Source organism: Monodon monoceros, unplaced genomic scaffold, assembly GCF_005190385.1.
Source record: "Monodon monoceros isolate NGI ecotype Baffin Bay Population unplaced genomic scaffold, NGI_Narwhal_1 Super_Scaffold_14, whole genome shotgun sequence".
Lineage (NCBI taxonomy): Eukaryota > Metazoa > Chordata > Mammalia > Artiodactyla > Monodontidae > Monodon > Monodon monoceros.
The window spans coordinates 1,248,344-1,270,592 of NW_021703770.1; the positions used below are offsets into that span (position 1 = coordinate 1,248,344).

At 42.8% G+C, this 22,249-nt stretch overlaps 1 protein-coding gene across 10 annotated transcripts in view; it reads left to right on the forward strand.

Annotated features, from left to right (window-relative positions):
• PTK2 (protein tyrosine kinase 2) overlaps positions 1-22,249 on the forward strand; it is a 253,684-nt gene that overhangs the window by 78,942 nt on the left and 152,493 nt on the right. For 5 of the 10 annotated variants that reach the window (XM_029222740.1, XM_029222744.1, XM_029222741.1 and 2 more), the window contains 2 exons: positions 7,368-7,594; positions 15,956-16,122. In XM_029222740.1, coding sequence (XP_029078573.1) covers positions 7,400-7,594; positions 15,956-16,122 — 362 coding nt within the window. In that variant the 5' untranslated portion in view covers positions 7,368-7,399. Of the gene's footprint in view, positions 1-5,822; positions 5,842-7,367; positions 7,595-8,884; positions 9,428-15,955; positions 16,123-22,249 lie in introns of those variants that run through there. The other 5 variants (XM_029222738.1, XM_029222739.1, XM_029222747.1 and 2 more) reach the window with 3 other exon arrangements.

A 22,249-nucleotide genomic window follows, 5' to 3' on the forward strand; every position in this document is an offset into this window, starting at 1 on the left:
TTTGGTGAAGATGTGCGTGTGTTTCTCTTCGGCATATACTTAAGAGTGGAATGGCTGGTAATACTGTATATATCTTTTCACCTGTAGTAGAAACAGTTTCCCAGAATGCCTGTATCACATCACACCCCCGCCAGCAGTTGTATCAAAACTCTAGGTTGTTCTACGTCATTGCCAACAGTTAGCATTGTTGGTTTTTAAAAATTTGGAGCCATAGAAAAATGTACTTAAAAAAAAAATCAATTTTAAAAATTGAGGAAATTTACCATTTTGGAGTGTACCATTCAGTGGTTTTAAGTTTACAGTTGACCTTGAACAACACTGATTTGAACTACGCAGGCCCACTTACACGCGAAATTTTTCAGTAATTATATTGGAAAAAGTTTTTGGAGATTTGTGACAATTTGAAAAAATTCACAAATGAATTCTGTAGCCTAGAAATATTGAAAAAATTAAGAAAAAGGTATGTCACAAATGCATAAAATATATGTAGATGTACATGTAACATACAAAATATGTGTTAATTGTTTATGTTATCGGTAAGGCTTCTAGTCAACAGCGGGCTATTATCAGTTAAGTTTTAGGGGAGTCAGAAGTTACACATGCATAGTCAAGTATGCAGGGGGTTGGTGCTCCAATCCCCGCATTGTTCAGTGGGCAACTGTGTACACCAGTTTGTGCAACCATCACTCTTCAACTCCATCTCAGTTAAAAGTACTAGTTCCTCCACAGAGTGATTCAGAGTTTGGTTACCACGTATATGAACTATGAGTAAATGCATAAAGTACAAACCCATTTTACAAATGACTACGTAAATAACAGGTGTGAATTATAATCCGTGACCAGTCATGTCACTTCTCCCAAAGTCTGTTGGTGACTGGTCAGTGCACATCTGTTGTTCAGTTTATACACAGACAGCAGAGTGTGTAGTTGTGTTGCCTCTTTGTTTGCCAGTGATAAATCCATGTGACATTTTACAAAAATAGCTAATCAAAGGAGGAAATTGGCCAAGGAGGATGAAGTATAGAATTGAAACAAAAAGTGAAAAACACTGGAAGTAAAACTGGGTGTAAGTGAAGATTTGAAAATATTGATAGTAACATGGTAACTGTGTAACAAAATGAGCCGAGAGGTAGGTGTGCATGGAGCTGTGGTGTGAACCAGCAACTGTGATCTCATCATTCAGCCAGTGGACCAAGGAGTGATTTCAACTTTTAAAGCCTATAGACAGACTTTGGACAGGCTGTTAATGCTACAGTTGGAGATAGAGCAAATGAAAAAATTCAGGCATCCTGGCAGGAAGTAACAGAGTGATAGGTGTGCAGTATGGCAGAAACTTTTACTACACTGTGGAAATAACTTTGCAAGATTCTAATTGAACGTAAGCGGAGTTACAGAAAAAGTAGCCGACTCTAGGAATGTTGACTTTGCTGTTGAGCCAGACATGCTAGATGTGCAGCCAAAAGAACTTAGTAAAGGTGGTCTCCTTGACATAAATGAAGAAAATAGTTGTGACAAAAAAAAGATGTCACTGAAGAAGTGACATGGCAAAAAAGTTCGCGTTAGAGGAACTTTCAGAGGTATTTCATGACACTGAAAATACAGAGGATAAAATGTAAAAGGAAGGTGACCCAAACTTAGGAAGGAATGTGACATTTTGTCAAGGCATTGAAAAGATGCTCACTCTGTATCTTTAGTTTAACAATGAGAAGAAGAAGGCAAACACTGTTCAGATGGCTTTTTGGTAGTCATTTGATGTCCCACACTCCCACTCGAAGCGAGAACCACCTCTGCTCACGTTAGTTGAATATATGCTCTGTCAGTTGTCTATTGATGAAAACAAGTCATCCCAACACTTAGTGGCTTCAGATGACACGAGTTATTCGTAGTGCTCAGATGTGCAGCCTGGGCAGGGCTCGACAGGGACAGCTCATCTCTTTCTGTGTGGTGTTGGCCGAGGCAGCACGACTGGAAGCCAGTGGGTCTACTTAGGTGGCTCTGCCCCAGGGCTCGGAAGTTGACGCTGCCCGTCAGCTGGAAGCTTAGCTCAGGCTGCGGTTCTTGGAGCTCAGATCTTCTTGGGTTGCTTGAACTTCTGTACAGCATGGTGGTCAGGTTTGTGAGTGAGCATCCCACGAGAGCCATGGGAACCTAGGTTGCTTTCTCTCTTTTTTTGGTGTTGCCTTTTAGGACTTAGCTTAGGATATATCTTAGCCTAGTCTGAAGCCCACCCGGATTCAAGGGGAAGGAAGGTAGACTCCGCCTCTTGAAAGGAGTATCAAAGTCACACTGGAAGAAGAGAATTGGGAGAGGGGGAGTTTGGAAAATATAAACAGCCACGCATTGCTATTATAATATTAAACATTTAAGTAATTTAATGTTGGCTTCTCTGTCTAGTAAAATCACTATAGGACATTTAGGATATTCAGGTTAGATATTTTATGAGAAAATAAACCCAAATCTTGTGTAAAAGAACAAAATTAAGGAGAAGAAAACTTTCACACTAGTCTAGTTTGTTTAAGGATTTACTTTAGGGTCATTATCAGATTCTTAAAAACTCTTCAAACCTGTTGATGTCTTAATTTTTTAAAAACCGTAGCTGTATCAATTTGCATTCTTTGTTTCTACTCTCATATCCTGGCAAGCATCTCAAGTTTTATTAAAGGGCCGGCTTATTTCAAGTGTAATGAGGTTACTGTCCTGGTGGGATCTTAGTATGTACAGTGAATATAAACTAGGCAGCTCTGGAGTAAGATGATCGTTGTGATCCTTGTACTTTTCTCCCTCTTCTGTATGTGCTGTTTTATGGAACATTTATATCGGATTGTGGGCTGAGCCTTGGGCTCAGTGCCAAGGTTGTCAGTACCTGTTTCCTCACACCTGCCTTGGGACTGCCCTACTTGTCCCAAGAAAAGAAGTTAGGCACTGAAGTTAGTATGTGAATGAAAGGGAGACCTGAAGCTGGAAGGTCAGCGGCCACCACTGACAGGCCATCTGCTTTCCCATTTCCCATTCCAGTGCACTGGCCTCTTGCTGTACCAGGCAGCCTGGTGCCTGAGCCTGGACTCGGCCAACTGTGGCCAGCAGACTGGGGTTGGTGCTGGGACCGTTAACAGTGTAGGACAAAGTAAGGGTAGAATTTGGTGTAAGCATCTAGAAACTTCTATAGCAACTTGACAGTAATTTATGTTCACTGACTCTGATGATAGAAGTTTCGTGCTTGGCTTTTGTATGCTTTTATTTTGAAATTTCATTTTTCTGGAAAGTCCTCTTTATTGTATTTTACAAAAGTGTTGGTCTGTGACAGGTCTGTGGTCCTTTACCACAGATAGCTGGGGGAGTAGGGGTCTAAACCACGTAAATAAGCCAACTTTAAAAATCTTTTCATTTCCATGTCTTTGATAGTTTTTTGAAAAAGATATTCTGTAGTATGCATAAGTAGCCGATGCCTATGACTTGTTAATCTTGAAAAGTTCTAAAAAATACAACTGGCCACAGATTACAGAGGGCTACAATTACAAAATCTATAAAAGCCTACCTCTCTGGTAAAGGAGGGGGAAGGGCTTTTGTCACTTAGAGACACAGAGAGTTGGCAGCCCCAATGGTACAGCTTTAGCCATAGGTCAAAAACAAATAGAGAACCACACGAACAACAGAGAATTCTGTTAATTGTTTGGAAACAGAATAGTCAGCGTAGCAGAGAGCAACGCTTGGGACTTTTCATTCCGTAGTGGACACCATCCCACAAACTGACTAATCCACGGTTTTGTGACCCAGATGCCAGGCTCTCAGAATCTGCAAGCCCATCATAAAGACAGACTTGGAACGCCACCACCAGGGGAGTGGGTGGTGGTTAACTGACACACACACGGAACTGTCCAGAAGGGTCAAGGAAGGCTCGCTGGTGGAGATGTTGCCAGTTTGAGAATTTATAGCACAGATCGGATTTTGACACATTCTGTTTTAGGAAAACTGCTTCGCTCTGGTGACATTACAGCAATGGTTTTTCTTTTAAAGAATGTTTAGGCCTACTTTTTGAAGGTTTATGAAGGATTTTGCCATTGATGCTTAGCCACAGAGGTATATCCAGATTGTGTGTTGTTTCTGGTTTAGCTCCTCCCTTGACACGCTCACTATTATGTGTCCTGCTGACCCTTGAGCAGCGTGGGCCCCAGGGTGCCAGCCCTCCGCGCAGTCGAAAATCTGCGTATAACTTGTGGTCAGCCCCCTGTGTAAGGGTTCCCCTGTATCTGCGGTTCCGCTGCTGGGGATTCAGCCAGCCAGGGATTGTGTGGTACTGAAGTGTTTATTTACTGTTGAAAAAATATGTGCATATAAGTGGACCTGGGCAGTTCAAACGGGTGTTGTTAAAGGGTCAACTGTAGTGATTTTCCGTCACTTCATCACTAGTATATCATTTCTTCTGACCACTCCGGAGGAGTGGTGTTTCTTTTCAGGAAGCAATTGATAATATATTTATTCATCCTTATCATCTCATTTGAAGAGCGAAAGAGATAACTAAGATATCAGAAGTACAGCTGATTTTGTTATGATCCAGCAACCTTGCTAAATTCATTTATTAATTCCATTAGTTTATCTATAGATTCTTACAAATTTTCTTTATACATAGTCGTGTAGTAATGATGGTTTTATTCTTTCCTTCATACCCTGTGTTTTTACCTCCCTTTTTTGCCTGTGGAACCTGGCTAAGACTTCTGGAACACTGTCAAGTTAGGGATGGTGATGCTGGGCATTCTTGACTTAGCCCAGTCTTGGGGGGACGGGGGGGAGGGACTCTTTTCCAGCAGTATTAATTTAAGTTTAATGTAGATACTTTCATTAGATTAAGGAAGTATTTTCCTATTTCTGTCTTGCTAAGAGTTTTTATTATGAGTGAGTGTTTGGTAAACTTTATCAGTTGCTTTTTCTGCATATATTAAGATAACTCTGGTTCTCCTTTCTGAAAATATGGTGAATTACATTGATTGCTTTTTTAAAATTAAGACTTTATTTTTCCTAAAGCAGTTCTAAGTTCAGAGCAAAATTTAGGGGAAGGTACAGAGGTTTCCCACGTGCCTCCTGCTCTGGTACATGCACAGCCTCCCCATTGTCAGCATCCCCACCAGAGCGGAACATGTGTTACAGTTGATGAGCCTGTAATGACACATCGTGATCACCCAAAGTCCGTCATTTCCATGGCGGTTCACTCTTGGCGTTGTGCATTCTGTGGGTTTGGAAAAACGTATAAAGACTCATATCCATCATTATAGTGACATACGGAGTATTTTCAGCACCCTAGAAACCCTTTGAGGGTTTGAGTTCCTTGTTTGGCTAATAAGTTACTTGAAATACATTGCTTAATTTCCAGACAGTTGGGAATTTGCTAGTTACCTTTTTTTGTTTTTTGTTTTTTCTGCAGTACGCGGGCCTCTCACTGCTGTGGCCTCTCCCGTTGCGGAGCACAGGCTCCGGACGCGCAGGCTCAGCGGCCATGGCTCACGGGCCCAGCCGCTCTGCGGCATGTGGGATCTTCCCGGACCGGGGCACGAACCCGTGTCCCCTGCATCGGCAGGCGGACTGTCAACCACTGCACCACCAGGGAAGCCCCGCTAGTTACCTTTTTGTTGGTGTCCACCTTAATGCTAGACACAACACAGAGCATATATACTCTCAGGAATTTTAGTCCTTTGATATTTATTGGATCTTGTGCTTTCACCTAGCACGTGGTCAATTTTAGTAACTATTTCACCTGCAAAGATGAGTTGCTGGTGCGTGTAGTATGTTATATGTCAGTTAGATCGTTTATTCATCATGCTGTTCAGATCATCTGTATGCTGCCGAAAGGTAGGAGGGTGTATATAATCAGCTCTGCCCCTTGTCCCCTCTGTGTGTCTTCAACTTCCCTCTGCTCTCGGAGGTGCCCACTGGGCTTGGTTTCAGGACTGGTGGCTGTCGTCAAAGGACAAATAGCACCGTGTGTGTGTGTGTGTGTGTGTGTGTGTGTGTGTGTGTGTGTGTGTGTTAGTGCCTTTTCCTTAGCTCTTCAGGGTCTTGAATGCCCAGAATTGGCAAACGCCCTTTAGGGAAAGGCGGCTGTTGAGGACCTATTCCTTCTCCATCTCTGTCACCTCCTGCTGTCTTGGGCTCCACACATCTGGGTTGTTTTCTAATCCGGCTTCTCTGAGTTTTCTCAGTGGGAGTTGTGGTCTTGCCCGAGCTATTCCCTCACATTCAAATGGACATCCTCCTATCACACTTTATTTATTTATTTTAAATAAATTTATTCATCTATTTTTGGCTGTGTTGGGTCTTTGTTGCTGCACGTGGGCTTTCTCTGATTGCGGCAAGCGGGGCTACTCTTCATTGCAGTGCACGGGCTTCTCCTTGCGGTGGCTTCTCTTGTTGTGGAGCACGGGCTCTGGGTGCGCGGGCTTCAGTAGTTGTGGCTCGCAGGCTCAGTAGTTGTGGCTTGTGGGCTCTAGAGCGCAGGCTTAGTAGTTGTGGCGCATGGGCCTAGTTGCTCCGCGGCATGTGGGATCTTCCTGAACGAAGGCTCGAACCTGTGTCCCCTGTATTGGCAGGTAGATTCTTAACCACAGAGCCACCAGGGGAGTCCCCTATCACACTTTAAAAAACTTAGTCATATGTGCTTTTTGGTTTTGTTTTGTTTTCAGTTGTGACTGAATTTTCAGTGTATGAAGAAAGAACTTGTATTTCACATAAAAGTTTTCAAAAGTAGGCAGCAAAATTAACATATTTGGCTCTCCAGTGAGATTTTCTCACAAATTTAAAGGCTGTGATTTAAAAGGACGGTGGTGTTAAGTTATGTTGTTTACAGATAACACTGATTTTTTTTTTTTTTTTTTTTTTTGCGCGATACGCGGGCCTCTCACTGTTGTGGCCTCTCCGGTTGCGGAGCACAGGCTCCGGATGCACAGGCTCAGCGGCCGTGGCTCACGGGCCCAGCCGCTCCGCGGCATGTGGGATCTTCCCGGACCGGGGCATGAACCCGTGTCCCCTGCATCGGCAGGCGGACTCTCAACCACTGCGCCACCAGGGAAGCCCCAGCACAGTGACTTTTGATGGAGCTGAGATAGGGTTCCCGGCCTTTTAATAGTTTGTTTAACCGATATTTATTATTCTACTGTGAACCGGGTACTGCTCTGGGTCTGGGGTTGGCACGGGGTAGGGGATGGAATACAGTGATTATCTTGGTAGATTAGGTCCCAGTTCTCTTCAGGCTCAACTTCTGCATGTAACAAAATAGGGAGAGAATAAAGAGCAGTGTTGTTATGTCAGTATCAGCAAAACACATTTTAATCAGTAGATTTCAAATATTGTACACTGAAAATTTTTTTTTCCTTTTACAGAATATGACAGATACCTAGCATCTAGCAAAATAATGGCAGCTGCTTACCTTGACCCAAACTTGAATCACACACCGAATTCAAGTACCAAGACTCACCTGGGTACCGGTGTAGAACGTTCCCCTGGGGCCATGGAGCGAGTGTTGAAGGTCTTTCATTATTTTGAAAGCAACAGTGAGCCAACCACTTGGGCCAGTATTATCAGGCATGGAGACGCTACTGACGTCAGGGTAAGTACATTTTCCTAGGACACATCCTCAGTGTATATGTAGGTTAAATGGTAATGGCACGTACCAAAAAAAGGCAGAGTAATAATTTTTATTCCCATATTTCAGAGATGTTAATTTTTCTCTATAGTATTTATTGAGTTAATATGTGACAGACCAGAGTTTTAATTTACGTAAAATTTCTTAGAAAAATAGTAACTGCATCATATTATTCATATAATGCCATTGACTTGTTTTTCTCTCCTGTTTTTAAAAAAATTCTTTGAAGTATACAAGGAAACAAAGGAATTAAAATAGCCTCTAATACTGTTGAAATAAATTATTTTCTAGAAAGTGTGATTTTGAAGGTATTTGCATGACTCCAGGTAGGATAGATTCTTAAAAAAATATATGTATATCTTCTATATACCAGACACTTGGCAAGGTTCTGGGGATATTAAAGGTCCTGGTCATACAGCTTCCAGTCTGTCGTGGGCGAGATGCCCATGGCCTTAATTGCAGTGCGGTGCAGGCAGTGCTTCCCGGGGTGTTGCAGATGACGAGGGCCGACAGGGGCGTCACTGCGTGTGACTGTGAGAGGTGGCTGGACACACGTTCCTCTGGGTGCTGATGAGAGTGGGCGCAAAGAATTGTGGGGGGAGCACAGTGTAGGCAGAGGTTGCTGAGGGTGAGGAGTGAGCACCGTGATCTCAGAAAACTGAGTTCAAAGTGTGAATTTTCAGGATGTTTACTTTGATCAAGTGTTGAAGAAACCCCTCCTCCCTCCTGCTCTTTCACTTAGTCCCTATTCATCTTTAAGGAGGACAAGTGTCCAGCGAGTAGGACCATCAGATGTATCTCCCCTGCTTTCAGTAATAAAGAAGCAAAGTAATTTGTACTCTTTGACTTATATGCCTTAACTGTTTTTAAGTACAGTAAAGGGATTGGTAGAATTTAGATTTAAGGCTACATATTACATATGCGTTATATATAATATTCTGTTACCTCTTGTGATACTGTAATACTGACTATTCAAACAGACTAATTATTAAAAGGAGAATCATTCACTCAGGATTGAAACATGTGTTAGTATCTATTCATGTGCTATACTTAAAATACAGTAGTCTCTTTTTACAAGCTTTCCATGAAGCTTGCTGGCTTTTTCTAGTTTTTCTATAGTTCTGTGTTATATTTAACCTTATAAACACAGTCACTGGAGAGAAACCTTGTAAAGGTAACGTTTATGGGAAGGCTGTTAGGGTATGTTCTAGTTTTTATAAATTTCGGATACAATGAGAGAGGAAATTCTTTAAACCATCACATCGGCCTTAATAAACTTCAGAGCATTTGTGCAGGAGGGGAGCCTTTCAAAGATTATGAATTTGACAAGACGTTAGCAAATGTTCAGAATTTATTATATCAGAAATTCACCTGGGAAGGACTCCGTGACAGATGTGCCATGGTTTTAGTATCACAGGTGCTGCACATGAGCGGAATCATACCACGAAGAGAACCAGTGATCACTGACACGTGTCCGCCTGTAGCCAATGTTAAAAACTTACCTGACATCAGAACACTCATATTGTGAAGAAAAATTTAAACCAGATACAAATACATAAGTTATGAGAACATATTTGTTAAACGCTTATGAAGATCAACACGAGCAAATCTGTGTGGCCAAAGAGCAAGTTGTTTTATTTCACAGTAATTGATAAATGTCTGGAATTTAGCAAGTCTTAGCAGCCGATGACTGAGTTTTCAACACGAGGCAGAGACACCTCTATTGGCATTGCTTGAACCCAGCCCTCTCCTGGAGGAGCATGAAATCAGCATAGTGCTGGGTCACTGTGATGGCAGGTGGGTATTATTCACAACCCACTTCCTTCTACTGCTGTAACATTTGAAAATGCAGTATTTTCATGTAAGGTAATTAATGGATGGATCTAAAAATCAACCATTTTCTGAAAGGAGGTAGCTTATTTTTATCCAGAGTTGATGAATAATTAGATTGAGTCTCAGACTCTGTTGCTGCACTGCCCGATGTGGTAGCCGTGTGCAACTGCTGAATACTTGAATGTAGCTAGTCTGAATTGATGTTTTGTAAGTGTAAAAATACAACTGGATTTCAGAGATTTAGTATGAAAAAGAATGTAAAATCTCATCAGTAATTTGTTATAATTTTGTTTTTGGCATGCTAGGTTAAAGAAAATACATCATTAAAATTGAATTCGCCTGTTTCTTTTTACACTTTTTTAAAGTGACCGCTAGAAATTTTAAAACAACATATGTAGCTTGCATTATATTTCTGCTGGACAGCTGTGCTCTATAGAAAGTAATTATCTGAGAGACTGCTTGACTCAGAAGAACCAAACCTTTGGAGGAGTTGAAAGGTTTATTTTCACCAGGAAAAATCTGGATTCTTGTTATAATTCATTACAGAGGTTTCATTTCTCATGCTTTAATAGATTTCACTCCTATTACATATTTGTGCTAATTATACATTAATTGTATAGAGGATGCTGAAAGGATTCACAGAACTCCACTGGGAATAGGTAGAGTATATACAGCAGCAGTAGGAACACGGTACTCATTGAAGGGCTTTGGACACCTCAGGCATAGGCCTCGTGGCCTTGGGTGCTCCCAGCCATCACTGGCCACGTGTGCAGCACCCAGGTGTGAGGAGGGCTAAGGCCTCCTTGTGGTGGGATCTGTGAGATGGGCACAGAGGCACGTTCCATCTCCGTAGCCAGCCTTGCCCTGTGTAACTGCCCAAGTGCCACCAAAATCAGGTGCAAGTTGGAAATCCAGTTATAATTACTAAACAGTGGTGCGGGCTAGTTGTGTCCTGCCCCAAATAATCAGTAGCCCATGGTCGCAAACCTCACTTATCTTGGCCATAGCTGAGTGTCAGTATCATGCTTCAGGCAGCTCTGGAGATAAGTGTGGGGTCAGTGCAGAAGAGCCAAGATTAACCCGTGGTGGACAATACTGAATAAGATTTGTCATCTAGAAACATTGTAGTGACACTTCAGAATAATAAGGGTATAGAGAAGATCCAGATACTACCAGAGAAGTCTCCTACTCAGGGAAAAGAACATTTACATCAGGCTTGAATCTGCGATGCCGGGTGCAGGATAACATTGGAGCAGTGTCCTCAGGGGCTCTGGGGAACAGCTTGTACCTCTGGAGTCTATACCAAGTACATTATCAATCATAAAAACATGGAGTGAAGGTATCTGTAGAGAAGTAAGGAGGTAGGAAGTTCATACCATAGGCTCTCTTTGAAAACACAGCTAGATGACATCACAGAGCATGAAGAAGTGTGGACCCAGAGGGAAGCACTGTAGTGGGGTGCGAGAGGCTGGCTCCCCTGCTGGCCTCGAACGTCTTCAGAGGCTCTTAAAGCCGTGGCCGTGGTTTCATCCCACGCTCTTGCCTAGTCCACAACTGTACCCCGTTCTGACTTGTTTCATTTTCAGTTTAAGACCTAATGCCGCCTAGCTGCATCTGTCCCTCTCTTCTCTGTCTTTGCCTTTCTTTCTCCAAAAGAACCATCAGTGCTTCAGAGGAAGGGTCTCCTCTTCTTTTAGTTAAGTAGGGCCCTTGGCATCATCTTTTACTCCTTTTGCTTATACCGTGCATCCAGTGCATTAGCTAATCCTGTCCACGTTGTCCTCAGAGTGTACCTGGAATCCCCCACCTCCTAGGACCTCAACTGCACACCTTTCTCGGAGCCACGTGGTCTCCTAACTGACATCACAACCCAGCAGCCAGAACGGTCCTGTTAACATGAGAGCCAGAGCACATCACTCCTCCACTCGGAACCTTCCAATGCCTTCCTCTCTATTTGGAGTGAATATTCAAGTCCTTCAGGAGCCCCTAGCCCATTCCTCTCCCCGTCTTGCCCTGTGACCTTCCGTCTTACCGGTCACCCACTTTTACGTTCTGCTTCCTGGACCTGTTTCTCTAACATGCTGGTCTTCTAATCAGTAATTTGCTCAAAACCCCCAGTAGCTCCCCATTTCTCTCAGAGAAAAGCCACATTCATTCCCCCAGTGGCCCACAAGGACCTACAGGACCTGGCTCCTTGTTACCCATCCTGAGCTTCCAGCAAGCAGCACACCCTTGCTGATGCCTTTGTTTTAGCCCAGTGATACCCATTTCAGACTTGTGATCTACACAACTGGCAAGTCACACATTTGTGTTATTCTGAGCCCCTAAGTTTGTGGTCGTTACAGTAGCAATGAGAAACTAAGAGTGACTGTAGATTGTCGAGACAAAAGTGCATGCTTTGTCTTGAGGACTGTTAGGTGGGCCCCTCGTCTGCTGCTGAACCAAGAGCAGAAGATGGTGCCCTGGCTGTCGGAGAGCAGGACTGGATTTCCGCATCTTGTTTTGATAACTGAATGATGCTAGGCTCCTACCTCTACAGGTGCGATCAGAGAAGAATGGTGGGAACCCATTGATTCCTAAATGTAAAGAGTATCTGAAAGAGAGCACACTGAGAAGAAGAACCCCTGGACAGGATAAAAGACAAGTCAATTCTTAGGAGGGAGTGAAGAGATGAACAGTGTTAAGAACAATACATGTGACCTCAGATACCTCCTCTTGTGATAAATGGAGAAATGTTGCAAACTGCCTGTGAGGAGATAGCTAACAATATGAAATGTCCATTATCATCTTGTCCCCTGCCTTACCTTCCGCACAGATGACTTACTCTCCCGCATGCATTCATTATCACGTCCTCTTCCTGCTCAGCTCTAAGACTTGTCAGGGTCACGATCGCATCTCATCGTCATTGGGTCGCTAGCACCAGGCATGCAGCGGGCCTTTAGGTGGCTGCTGAGCAGTTGAGGGGTGCACATTCACGAGTGAACGGACGTCAAGGACGCGGCCGTACGAGTGCTCTCCACCCGGGAGAAGGTCACTTCTGTTCAAAGCGCTGTCTAAAAGATAAGTGGCCAGGTTGAACCAAGCAAAGTCATAACAAGAACTTTCAGAAGCAAACACAATTACAGCCTCATCTCACTAGTCAGCAATCAGGGAAACGTAAATTATAACAGCAGCCCCCGCCCCCGCCCCCGTCCCCCACCCCAACCCCATCCCCGTTTGGTGCATCACATTGATGAACATTTTAAGATGGATTTCATCCATTATTGGTATGAGATGAGGAACAGTCTGTCACATTATGTGTCAAGTGTAATTGGTATAGTTTTGTTGGTGCACAGTTTGGATGTACTTACCAAAATGTCATATTTTAAGTAGCTCTTGACCCAGCACGTCTGTTTCTAAGCAGTGCCTGTACGTATGTATGACGACAGCTAGAAGGATGCTCCTGGCAGGATTACTTGCGTTTCCACCTCCCTTTCCCCCAAAACAAGGAAACAAAAAAGAAAATAACTATCTCCCAGTAGTAAAATGGCTGAATTGCTATGTTCCTGATGAAATACAAGCACGATGCAGACACTGGCTTCTTTTATTTCCAAGTTTGAGAAGAGTCCTTTACTGTGAATATCTAACATGAGAATTTAATCAGGAAAAGTGTATGTTTCTGAGGCCTGGGCTGTGATATAAATGAATAAAAGGAGTTTTCAGAGTAGCTAAGTGTTGCTTTGTGTATTGTAGGACTAGATTGTCATGAGCCTTTAAAGCCAGGAGGAGAAATTTAAGTTTAATTTGGATACCATCAGTGGCATATTATGAACCCATGTCCTCTTAGCTCCCTAGAGACAGTCCCTTTTCTAAATGTACATATTCCGGAAATAATATACACATATACTAACGTGTGTGTGTGTGTGTGTTATATGGAAGTGGTAATGTTTCCATATGGTAGCGTTGAGTTTGCATTTCTCACTAAAAATTTAGTTCTCAAAGTTATTTGTTCAGTTATTCAGAACCAAATAGTTGGTTCTCAAAATTATCAGTACTTTTTACTGAGTACTTATGTACGTTTAGCATCAAATATTTAAGCACCTCGTCCACTCATAACCTTGGCTGCTATCCAGACTAAGTCCGAAGTGGCATTTATGAGAGTATTAGAGAATGAGACTGGGACGGAACTCAGTATGGGAACATCATGGAAAAGCAAGAAGTGAAATAAAAGGGAATGCCTGTGTTTATTGCTTAATTGTTTAGTGGAGAATGAAATTGCAACCTGGTTTAGGTACCAGGTCCTACAGTTTGGGGACTCTGGTTACGCAAACCCAGACTTGAAATTATTCCAGTGTCTTCTGGCAGTGCGATCAAGTGAACTGACTAAAATTCTGTCTATTCCACAAGACTTCGAGACTAGGAACCTGCCTTCCTCCTAATCACCACCATGTGTTTGGACTAAGCCCCTCTAATTGATACTGCTTCTCTGCAGGTGGGCTCCTGTGTGTGCCCGTGAGTCAGAGGACATGAGGGTCACCTGCGCTGTGCGAGGGGTCGTCAGGGCAGGCACCCAGCGAAGATGGGGTTTCTCCCGGGGTGTTGATGGCAAATACAAGTATAAGGAATGGTTGTGCCCTGCCTTACACTCTACATCTGGGCGTGGAGGGGTAGACAGACCAAGGCACAAAGATCTGGGGGTGATGTGGAATCGGAATCAAGGGGAGATGAGCAGGGTAACTAGAGCCTGTGTGCTCTCGGGAGTGAGCTGGCAGAGCGGGGGCGAGAGACAAAGGCACTTTTGTGGGAGTTTGAAAGAGGCGCCAGCGCCTGTCCTTTGCAGCTCAGGGATTTGGATGTTGGCAAGGAGAAAGCTGCACAAGTCGCCTTTCAGAGAATTAGCAGAAAAGATGGCCCTTCCTGTAGGCAGATCCCGCACCCCAGAGCACAAGATTTGCAGGCGAGCTTGGGGCTGGATCTGGGCTCCCACCGTCCCCTGGCAGGATGCCCTTGGGTGGTGTTCAGCCTGCACTGTCATTCACGGCAGCCCTGTCAAAAATTCAGGCCTTGAATCCAGAAGCCAGAAAAAACGTTTTATTCTCATTCCAGGTACCACCCCAATCCACCACCCCCACCCCCACCCCGTCCCCGAGTTCTGTAGGCTGCAGACATGCCTCCTGTCCCAGTAAGAGTTCATCTTCCTGAAGCTGTTGTCAGCTCTTCCAGCCGGGTTCTTTTTCATGCTTTCTCTCTGGTGCCACGTTTGCTCCCTCCCTCCATCCTTCCTCTGCCGCTCTCCTGGGCTCGATGCACAGCCTTGTCCTGGGGATTGAGGAGTCAGGAAGGGTGGTCGGCATGTGCAGGTACAGGAGTGCGGCACACGTCCTGCCTGTGGTGTGGACTCACTGGGTCCTTGACAGTTTTTGAATATAGTACATGTTATTATTTATCTGTTCTTATGGGTAGTGCTGGGGACATCCTTAATTGTGTTACCAACAGCATTGTGCCATAGTAAATACTAGTGTGTGCAGAACTTTTAAGATGTGTCTTACATTATAAGTTATGTGTTAGCTTCAGTTAATTGCTAGTCTTTAAAAACCAATGGTGTTTTTCTCTAGTAGATAGTTCTGATTTTCCATGATAGACATTTTCATGTTAATCTCAGAATCATTAAAAAAAAACCTTATTAATGTCCTAAAATATTGAGAAGATTGCAATGGATGGTGATTAGCACCCGCTCACGTTAAGGGTGGCAGATGGTCTCCATCGTATTCCCAAGGTGTCTTCCACGTGTGCTACCCATTTACAAACATAGACGCCTGACTTACACATCTCTGTGGGCACAGGGCAAGAATCAGTTCTAATAACACTTTCTTTTCCACAGCCCCAGGGTAAACGCCTTCCCTAGGGAGCCTTCCCTGATGCCCTCCTTCAAAGGTCACCTTCATCTCCTCTGAACTCATGGGGCACACGTGTTAGAAAAGTTAGGTTGGGGGCTATTGTGAATTGCTGCATGTTAACCTATAGAGAGCAAAGAGCAGGTGGCTAGGCCTAACTTTAAGTATCTTTTCATATGTCATCAGTACTATCAGAAACATGGCCTTAATTATATGTTCCTAAATGTGTGTTTTTTAAAAATGATATTAGGGTTGCAGCCTGTTCTCAACAATATCGTTGGTTCAGAAAGTATATAACCTTCCACAGGTCTCATTCTTAGGAAGCCACCTGAGGTGTGGCCGTGTGCTCTGATGAGTTGGGGTGACGCAGAGGTGGAGCTGCAGAAATCAATAAAGAAAGGGGAAGTGCCTCTTTTTGTGGTTTTTAAAAAACTTTTCTTTGTTCATAAAAATACTTTTTGTGAAAAAAGATTTCTAAGTAAAATTAAGTGATTTATTTAAATTGATACTCTTTTACCAAAGATTTCTGATAATTAACTAAAAGAAATGAACATTGCATTAATTTTTAGCATGCAGTTTTTTGTTTATAACAGTCGTTTTTGTGGGGGGTATGTTTTAGGGCATCATTCAGAAGATAGTGGACAGTCACAAAGTAAAGCACGTGGCCTGCTATGGATTTCGCCTCAGTCACCTGCGGTCAGAGGAGGTTCACTGGCTCCATTTGGATATGGGTGTCTCCAATGTGAGGGAGAAGTATGAACTTGCACACCCACCAGAGGAGTGGAAGTAAGATTACAAACCTACTTTGGGGCGACTCGAACTTGATTTGTTTTGCATATTAGAGACACGCACAAGGGGATGATTATCTATGCTTAATTTTCACACTGATTGTCACGGGGCTCCTGTATAAATAGAGTTGGCCGGTAATTATTAACTAGTGATCTTTTCTGCACTCCTGTGTAGTCTGTCTTGGGGCACCGCTGACCTGGACTTGCTGAGGCGTCTGACTGATCTCATGCTTTTGTGATGACCTGTCGCTCCTCCCACTTCTCTTGTCTGTGCTGCTCTGTCCAGCCTCTGCTCTGAGGAGGACTCGAGCCCTAGTCCTTTTACTTCCTGTTCTGCTGGCACCCTTTCGTGCAGCAGGGCTCCCTGTGCCTGGAGGAGACCACACCCAATTACCTTATTAATGGGCTGCAGAGCTCGCTTTGTTGTGCCCAGTACAGTAATCCACAGCCCACCGAAGAGAGTCAGCGTCTCTTGGATGTTCACACATAACATTGAAATTAGGAAGTAATCTCTTAGTGAGTCATACTGACCTTAATGAAACTAAAACCATTCAAGGTCAGTTAAAAGAATTCCCTATAAATTGTCCTTTTCCTGGTTCTCTCCTAATAATTTTTTTCACGTTTAAGTAAACCAAGATGTTTGTAGGAAATTATACATCTAAAAACACGTTTGAGAGAAGTATAACTTACAGAACGGGGTTCTTCCACACTGGTTCCTGTTTTTATAGATAATGCTGAGGAAGTAAAGATCGTTGTAGAGTGAAGAGAGCATTCAAATGTCAGTAACTTTCAGTTCAAGGATCTAAGTTGAGAAGATTAGAAAGATTAAAAAGAAAAACAAATATGTTTAGGTGAGTAAATCTTTAGTTGAATAAAATCTTGACCCAATTACGGTTTATCAAAGAAATATAGTCGTATTTTCAAATTCAGCAAATAGCTGAAACCGAGCTAACAAAATAGTCCGTGAGAATACAGTTTGGTTGCTTTTCATCACTGGCTGGCAAAGATTTGACTTCCATCTATTTGGTCAATTAATTAAATAAGTGTTTAAAACCTAAGAATATCTAAAGGTTACTTGAAAATACCTCTAGGTATTTTTAATCAGCACAACTTTGTTACCTTCTGAATTCATGCAGACATGTCAGAGGCAGCCTTCATTATAGCAATAGTTTTAGTGCTCAGTAACGTGTTAAATGTAGATCCCTGTGTATACAAGCTTTGCTTTTGTTCTTTGAAGCCAACTTATTTGACCTAATCTCAAGTAAACTTGAGTAGGCTACTTTTTTAGTGGAGCCTGGATCCTCAAACGTAAGGAAGACTTGGCTGACCCTCTTCAAATGAAGGGTGATGAAGATGGTGACCTTGATGTATTGTCACCATCGAGTGGCTGTTAAGAGCCAGGCACTGTGCCAGCTGTGTGCTATTTATGATTTATTTATTTGTAATTTGTAAACTGTATATTTCATTTACCCAAACCCTAGGAGGTAAAGACTTGTTATCCTTATCTTACAGATGAAAACAGAGGCACAACAAAATTGATTTAAGCTGCATTCACATAGATAGTTTGTGACACAGTTTTGATTTGGATTTAGCTATCTGACTTCACAGTATGGGTTTTTAAAATCAACATGCCTGTCCCGAGGGGAATAATGTGATCTTCGAAACTCTGAGAGTGTAGCTAGGCTTATGAGATGAGTGAAGGTGCATGGATTGTCGGTAGAGGCGATGAGAGAAGAAAATGTGATCAGAGATACCATTGATACACGCGTGGTATCGTCCAGAGTGTGAGGGTTAATACAGATTGTTCTAAAGTGTCAGTGGGGAACAGGAGGCTGTTAAGTAACCAAGCAGATTTGAGAAAGAACAAAACAGAAGTTCTGGAAATCATTGGATAGATAAAGCAGCAGATTAGACATAGATGAAAACTTAGTAAACAAGAAGGTGGATCTGAGAAAATTTGCCCAAAACGTAGCACAGAGATGAACAGGTGGAAATTATGAAAGCAGGTTTATGTAACATGGAGAATGAGAAGGTCAGCCCTTTTCTAACAGGAATTCTGAAGAAGAGAATAAAAAGAATGAGGAAGAGGAAATAATCTGAAGAGAAAATAGCTGAGAACTTTCTAGAATCAGTGAGTGATGTGCATCCTTAAATGCAGGATTAACAAAAAATCTCAAACAGGGCGAATAAAACTAAATGCATACTTCGACAAATTATAGTAAAATAGTGTTGTACAAAAGAAAAAGAGAGAATGTTAAAAGCAAGCAGAGAAAAATTGAGACTTCTTACAGCATGATTGATGCCAAGACAATGGGGGGATTATACGTTCAAAGTGGTGGGAAAATATAACTGGCAGCCTGTATTTGTTTGCACAGTTAAATTCCCTCAAGAACAGATATCGGCTAAATATGAGGGTAACAGCTCAAACATTAGAAATATAACTTCAATACGAGGGTAACAGCTCAAACATTAGAAATATAACTTAAATACGAGGATAAAAGCTCAAACATTAGAAATATAACTTAAACCGTAGTTGGGTAAGTAGGTATTAGAGAAACGTAGGGATCAAAAAGAAGGAAAGAGATAGAGAAAAGGCACGGGAAACAGGATAAATAGAAATCACGAATAAGATGCAGGTATACTAACGGTGAATGGTCAGAGGGTATTAGAGTGTGATTAAAAAGTAAATTCTAGCTCTCTGCTATTTATAGGCTGTATCCAAAACAGTGCTGTTCAAACATTTTTCTTTGACTTACAGGAAGAAATGTGTTTTGCCTTGAGATTTAGTGCACGTATACCTGTTTGTGTATCTCAGAGCTATTTGTAAATAACGGACCTACATATTTCACAAAACATACTCAGCCTTATTATTTACACTAAAGTCTAAGGGTTTCTTTTCAATGTCATTCTGTTTTGTTCTACTTAAGTAAAATAAATTAATAAATAAATAGTAAAAAGAATTTTCCTACCTACTAATGAGTCCTGATTTTCAATTTGAATAACTCTCACATAAAACATGAGTACAAGTATACCAGACAAATAATAACCAGGAAAAAAAAAAGATGAGTATTATGCTGTTAGTATCCTGTGCAAAAAATTTTCAGGCAAACAAGAATTATTATGGATGTAGAGGGCAACTACATAACAATAAAAGGCTCATTTCACCAAGAATTTAATAAGTATAGAAATAGATATAACTCTTAAACTTATAAATTCCTAGACATTCCTCAAAATGTATAAAGCAAAACTAGTATTAAAGGAATAAAACTTACCTCTCCTAATAATTAAAAGGAAGAGCGCAAACAATAGTAAGTAAACACTAGTTTTAAAATTATGTATCTAACTATTTTTTCTAATGTAGAAATATAGGATCCTGCACGCAACAGTATATTGAGCAATTTAAAAACACATCTCTACGTAATTTACGGTTTGGGCTTCCCTGGTGGCACAGAGGTTCAGAATCCGCCTGCCAGTGCAGGGGACACGGGTTCGAGCCCTGGTCCGGAAAGATCCCACATGCCGCGGAGCAGCTAAGCCCGTGTGCTGCAACTACTGAGCCTGTGCTCTAGAGCCCGCGAGCCACAACTACTGATCCCACATGCCACAACTGCTGAGCCTGCACACATGGAGCCTGTGCTTCACAACAAGAGAAGCCACCACAAAGAGAAGCCCGCGCGCCGCAACGAAGAGTAGCCCCCGCTTGCCGCAACCAGAGAAAAGCCCACGCGCAGCAACAAAGACCCAACGCAGCCAGAAACAATAAATAAATAAAATAATAAATACATTTATTTAGAAATAATAATAATAATTTATGGTTCAAAGGAAAAGGCCCAGCCTGCTGAGGGCCTGGCTTTGATGGGGTCTGTCCCTTCGCTGTCCAGTCCACTCTCTGCAGTAGCTCACGGCCGCAGTCACTTCCTCCTGTCTAAATACAGCTGGCCCTCAGTGTCCGCAGGTTCCCTGGTTCCGCAGCCGTGGATTCAACCAACCGCCGATACAAAATTCTGGGGGGGGGGGCCTTCCAGAAAGTTCCAAAAAGTAAAACTTGAATTTGCTGTGCCAGCATCTATTTACATAGCACTTACATTGTATAAGGTACTATTATAAGTAATCTAGCGATGCTTTCAAGTATACAAGAGGGTGTGTGCCTCTTACATACGCAGGCTGTGCCAGTTTACATGAGCATACGAGGATTTGGGTGTCTGCGGGGGATCCTGGAACAATTCCCCTGTGGATACTGAGTGTACTTCCTTCATTTAGCCTCTCGTATACCAGACTCTTCTGGTGAAGGTTTTCCTCCTCTTTTACTGACCATCACGGTCTGTCTTCTCCTGCTTAGCCTTGACGTTTGGGGCTGCTCCAGTGACCTCTCTTCCTCCTTCTGCCCACCTTAGACCTGCCTTTGGCATTAAATTCACTCTTTATTGGATAAATGCAGGAAACCAATGGACAGGTTATTGCAGTAACCCAGGAAAAAGTCACAGAAGACGATGGCTGTGGGGAGTAGTACTTGAAGGAATGAGAAGCAGCTGTACCGAGATATGTTTAAGGTAGAGCTCACCGAATTTGCTGACAAATCTTTTAAACTGTAAACATCCAAGGAAATGTGTAGGTCGTCCCTGCTCAGAAACTCCCGGGAGCCCCCGTCACCCCGGGAGCCCCCCGTCAGCCCTGGAGCCCCCCGTCACCCCTGGAGACCCTCGTCAGCCTGGGAGCCCCCCGTCACCCCTGGAGCCCACTCTTGAGTTTGTGATTTTACTTCTGGGTCCTCTTCTCCGTCTGCTGCTCCTCCCCTTCCTCCATTTGAGCGACTCTGGTCCCTTTGAAATCTTAGTTTTCTGTTTTCTTAGATACTCAGGGTAGGGTCTCATTTGATGGTCTCTTCTCTGTTGCCAGCCTTCTTGCTTGTTGAATACAGTAACCCTTCATCTCACTTCTCTTTCTGCCTTTATCTTTTCCAACTTTTCACTTGCTTGACCTTGGCCACACTGGCGCTCTTACTGGCTCTTGAACAAACCAAGCAGATTGTTCCTGGTGCCTTTGAACTTGATGCTCAACTGCTGTGTGTACTCGTCTGCCATTTCCGGCCTGGCTTGGACCTCCCTTCGTTAGGGCAGGTGCTCCACTGTCACCTCCTCCCCAGGGCCTTTTCCAGCCTTTCTGTCTACAGAGCCCACTGCCTGCCTGGTACAGTCTCTCTCCCTCAGGGACTCCGTTGTATTCACTGCTCGGTTCTGGATGTGCCAGGTATATAGTAGGCACCCAGTACAAAATATTTTAAGTGGAAGTTGAATCAGTGATAATGAAATTATCAACTAGGAACTGAACAGGACTAGTTTACGTTAGTAACAGTCTTCATATTAACATGCTTCTTGCTGTGTGTCAGACATTGCCTGAGAGGCTTGATAACCTGCCCGTGGTCACACAGCTTAAATGGGTGGCAGAGTAGAAACTGGGTCCATGCACCAGCTCTTTCTTTATTCCTGTGTTAGGTATGTGACTACAAGAAACAGAACATTGAGACCTCCTCAGTCCATGGGTGGACATGTGAGGGTAACTGCAGCTCTGGCTTTAGTTTTGAGAAGTAGGATGTTAATATTCAAATGAAAGTGCCAAGATTCATCAGAATAATTGGATATTAGTTTCCATTCCTGTGGGGTTTTTGAACATAGATTTTTCTTTTTTGCAGTATCTGCTCTAATATCTCTTCATATTGTTAAATAAACCTGAGATCTAAACTTGTTTAATGGAGTCTTAGTTCTTCTAAGACCTCGGTGAGCAGCTGCAGCACACGCATTTGGTCGTAACTGTCTCGGGCAGGATGGCCTTACAGAGATGCCATGACGTGTCATTGGGGAAAGGAAGGGCTGATTTGATAAACGGCTATCCTCGTAGGAAGAATAACAACAAAGTTAGATCCTACCTTGAACAGTACACAGAAATCCACCTGAGATGGATTAAGTTTTAAAAAAAAAAGAGAGAAAGCTTAATGGAAAATATAGTTGAATGTGTCTTTGGCTCTAGAGTAGGAAGGTTTTCTTAATACTCCAAAAACATTCACTCTGAAAGAGGAGAATAATAAGTTTGACTTTAATGAGGTGAAAACATTCTGTTTATCAAAAGAT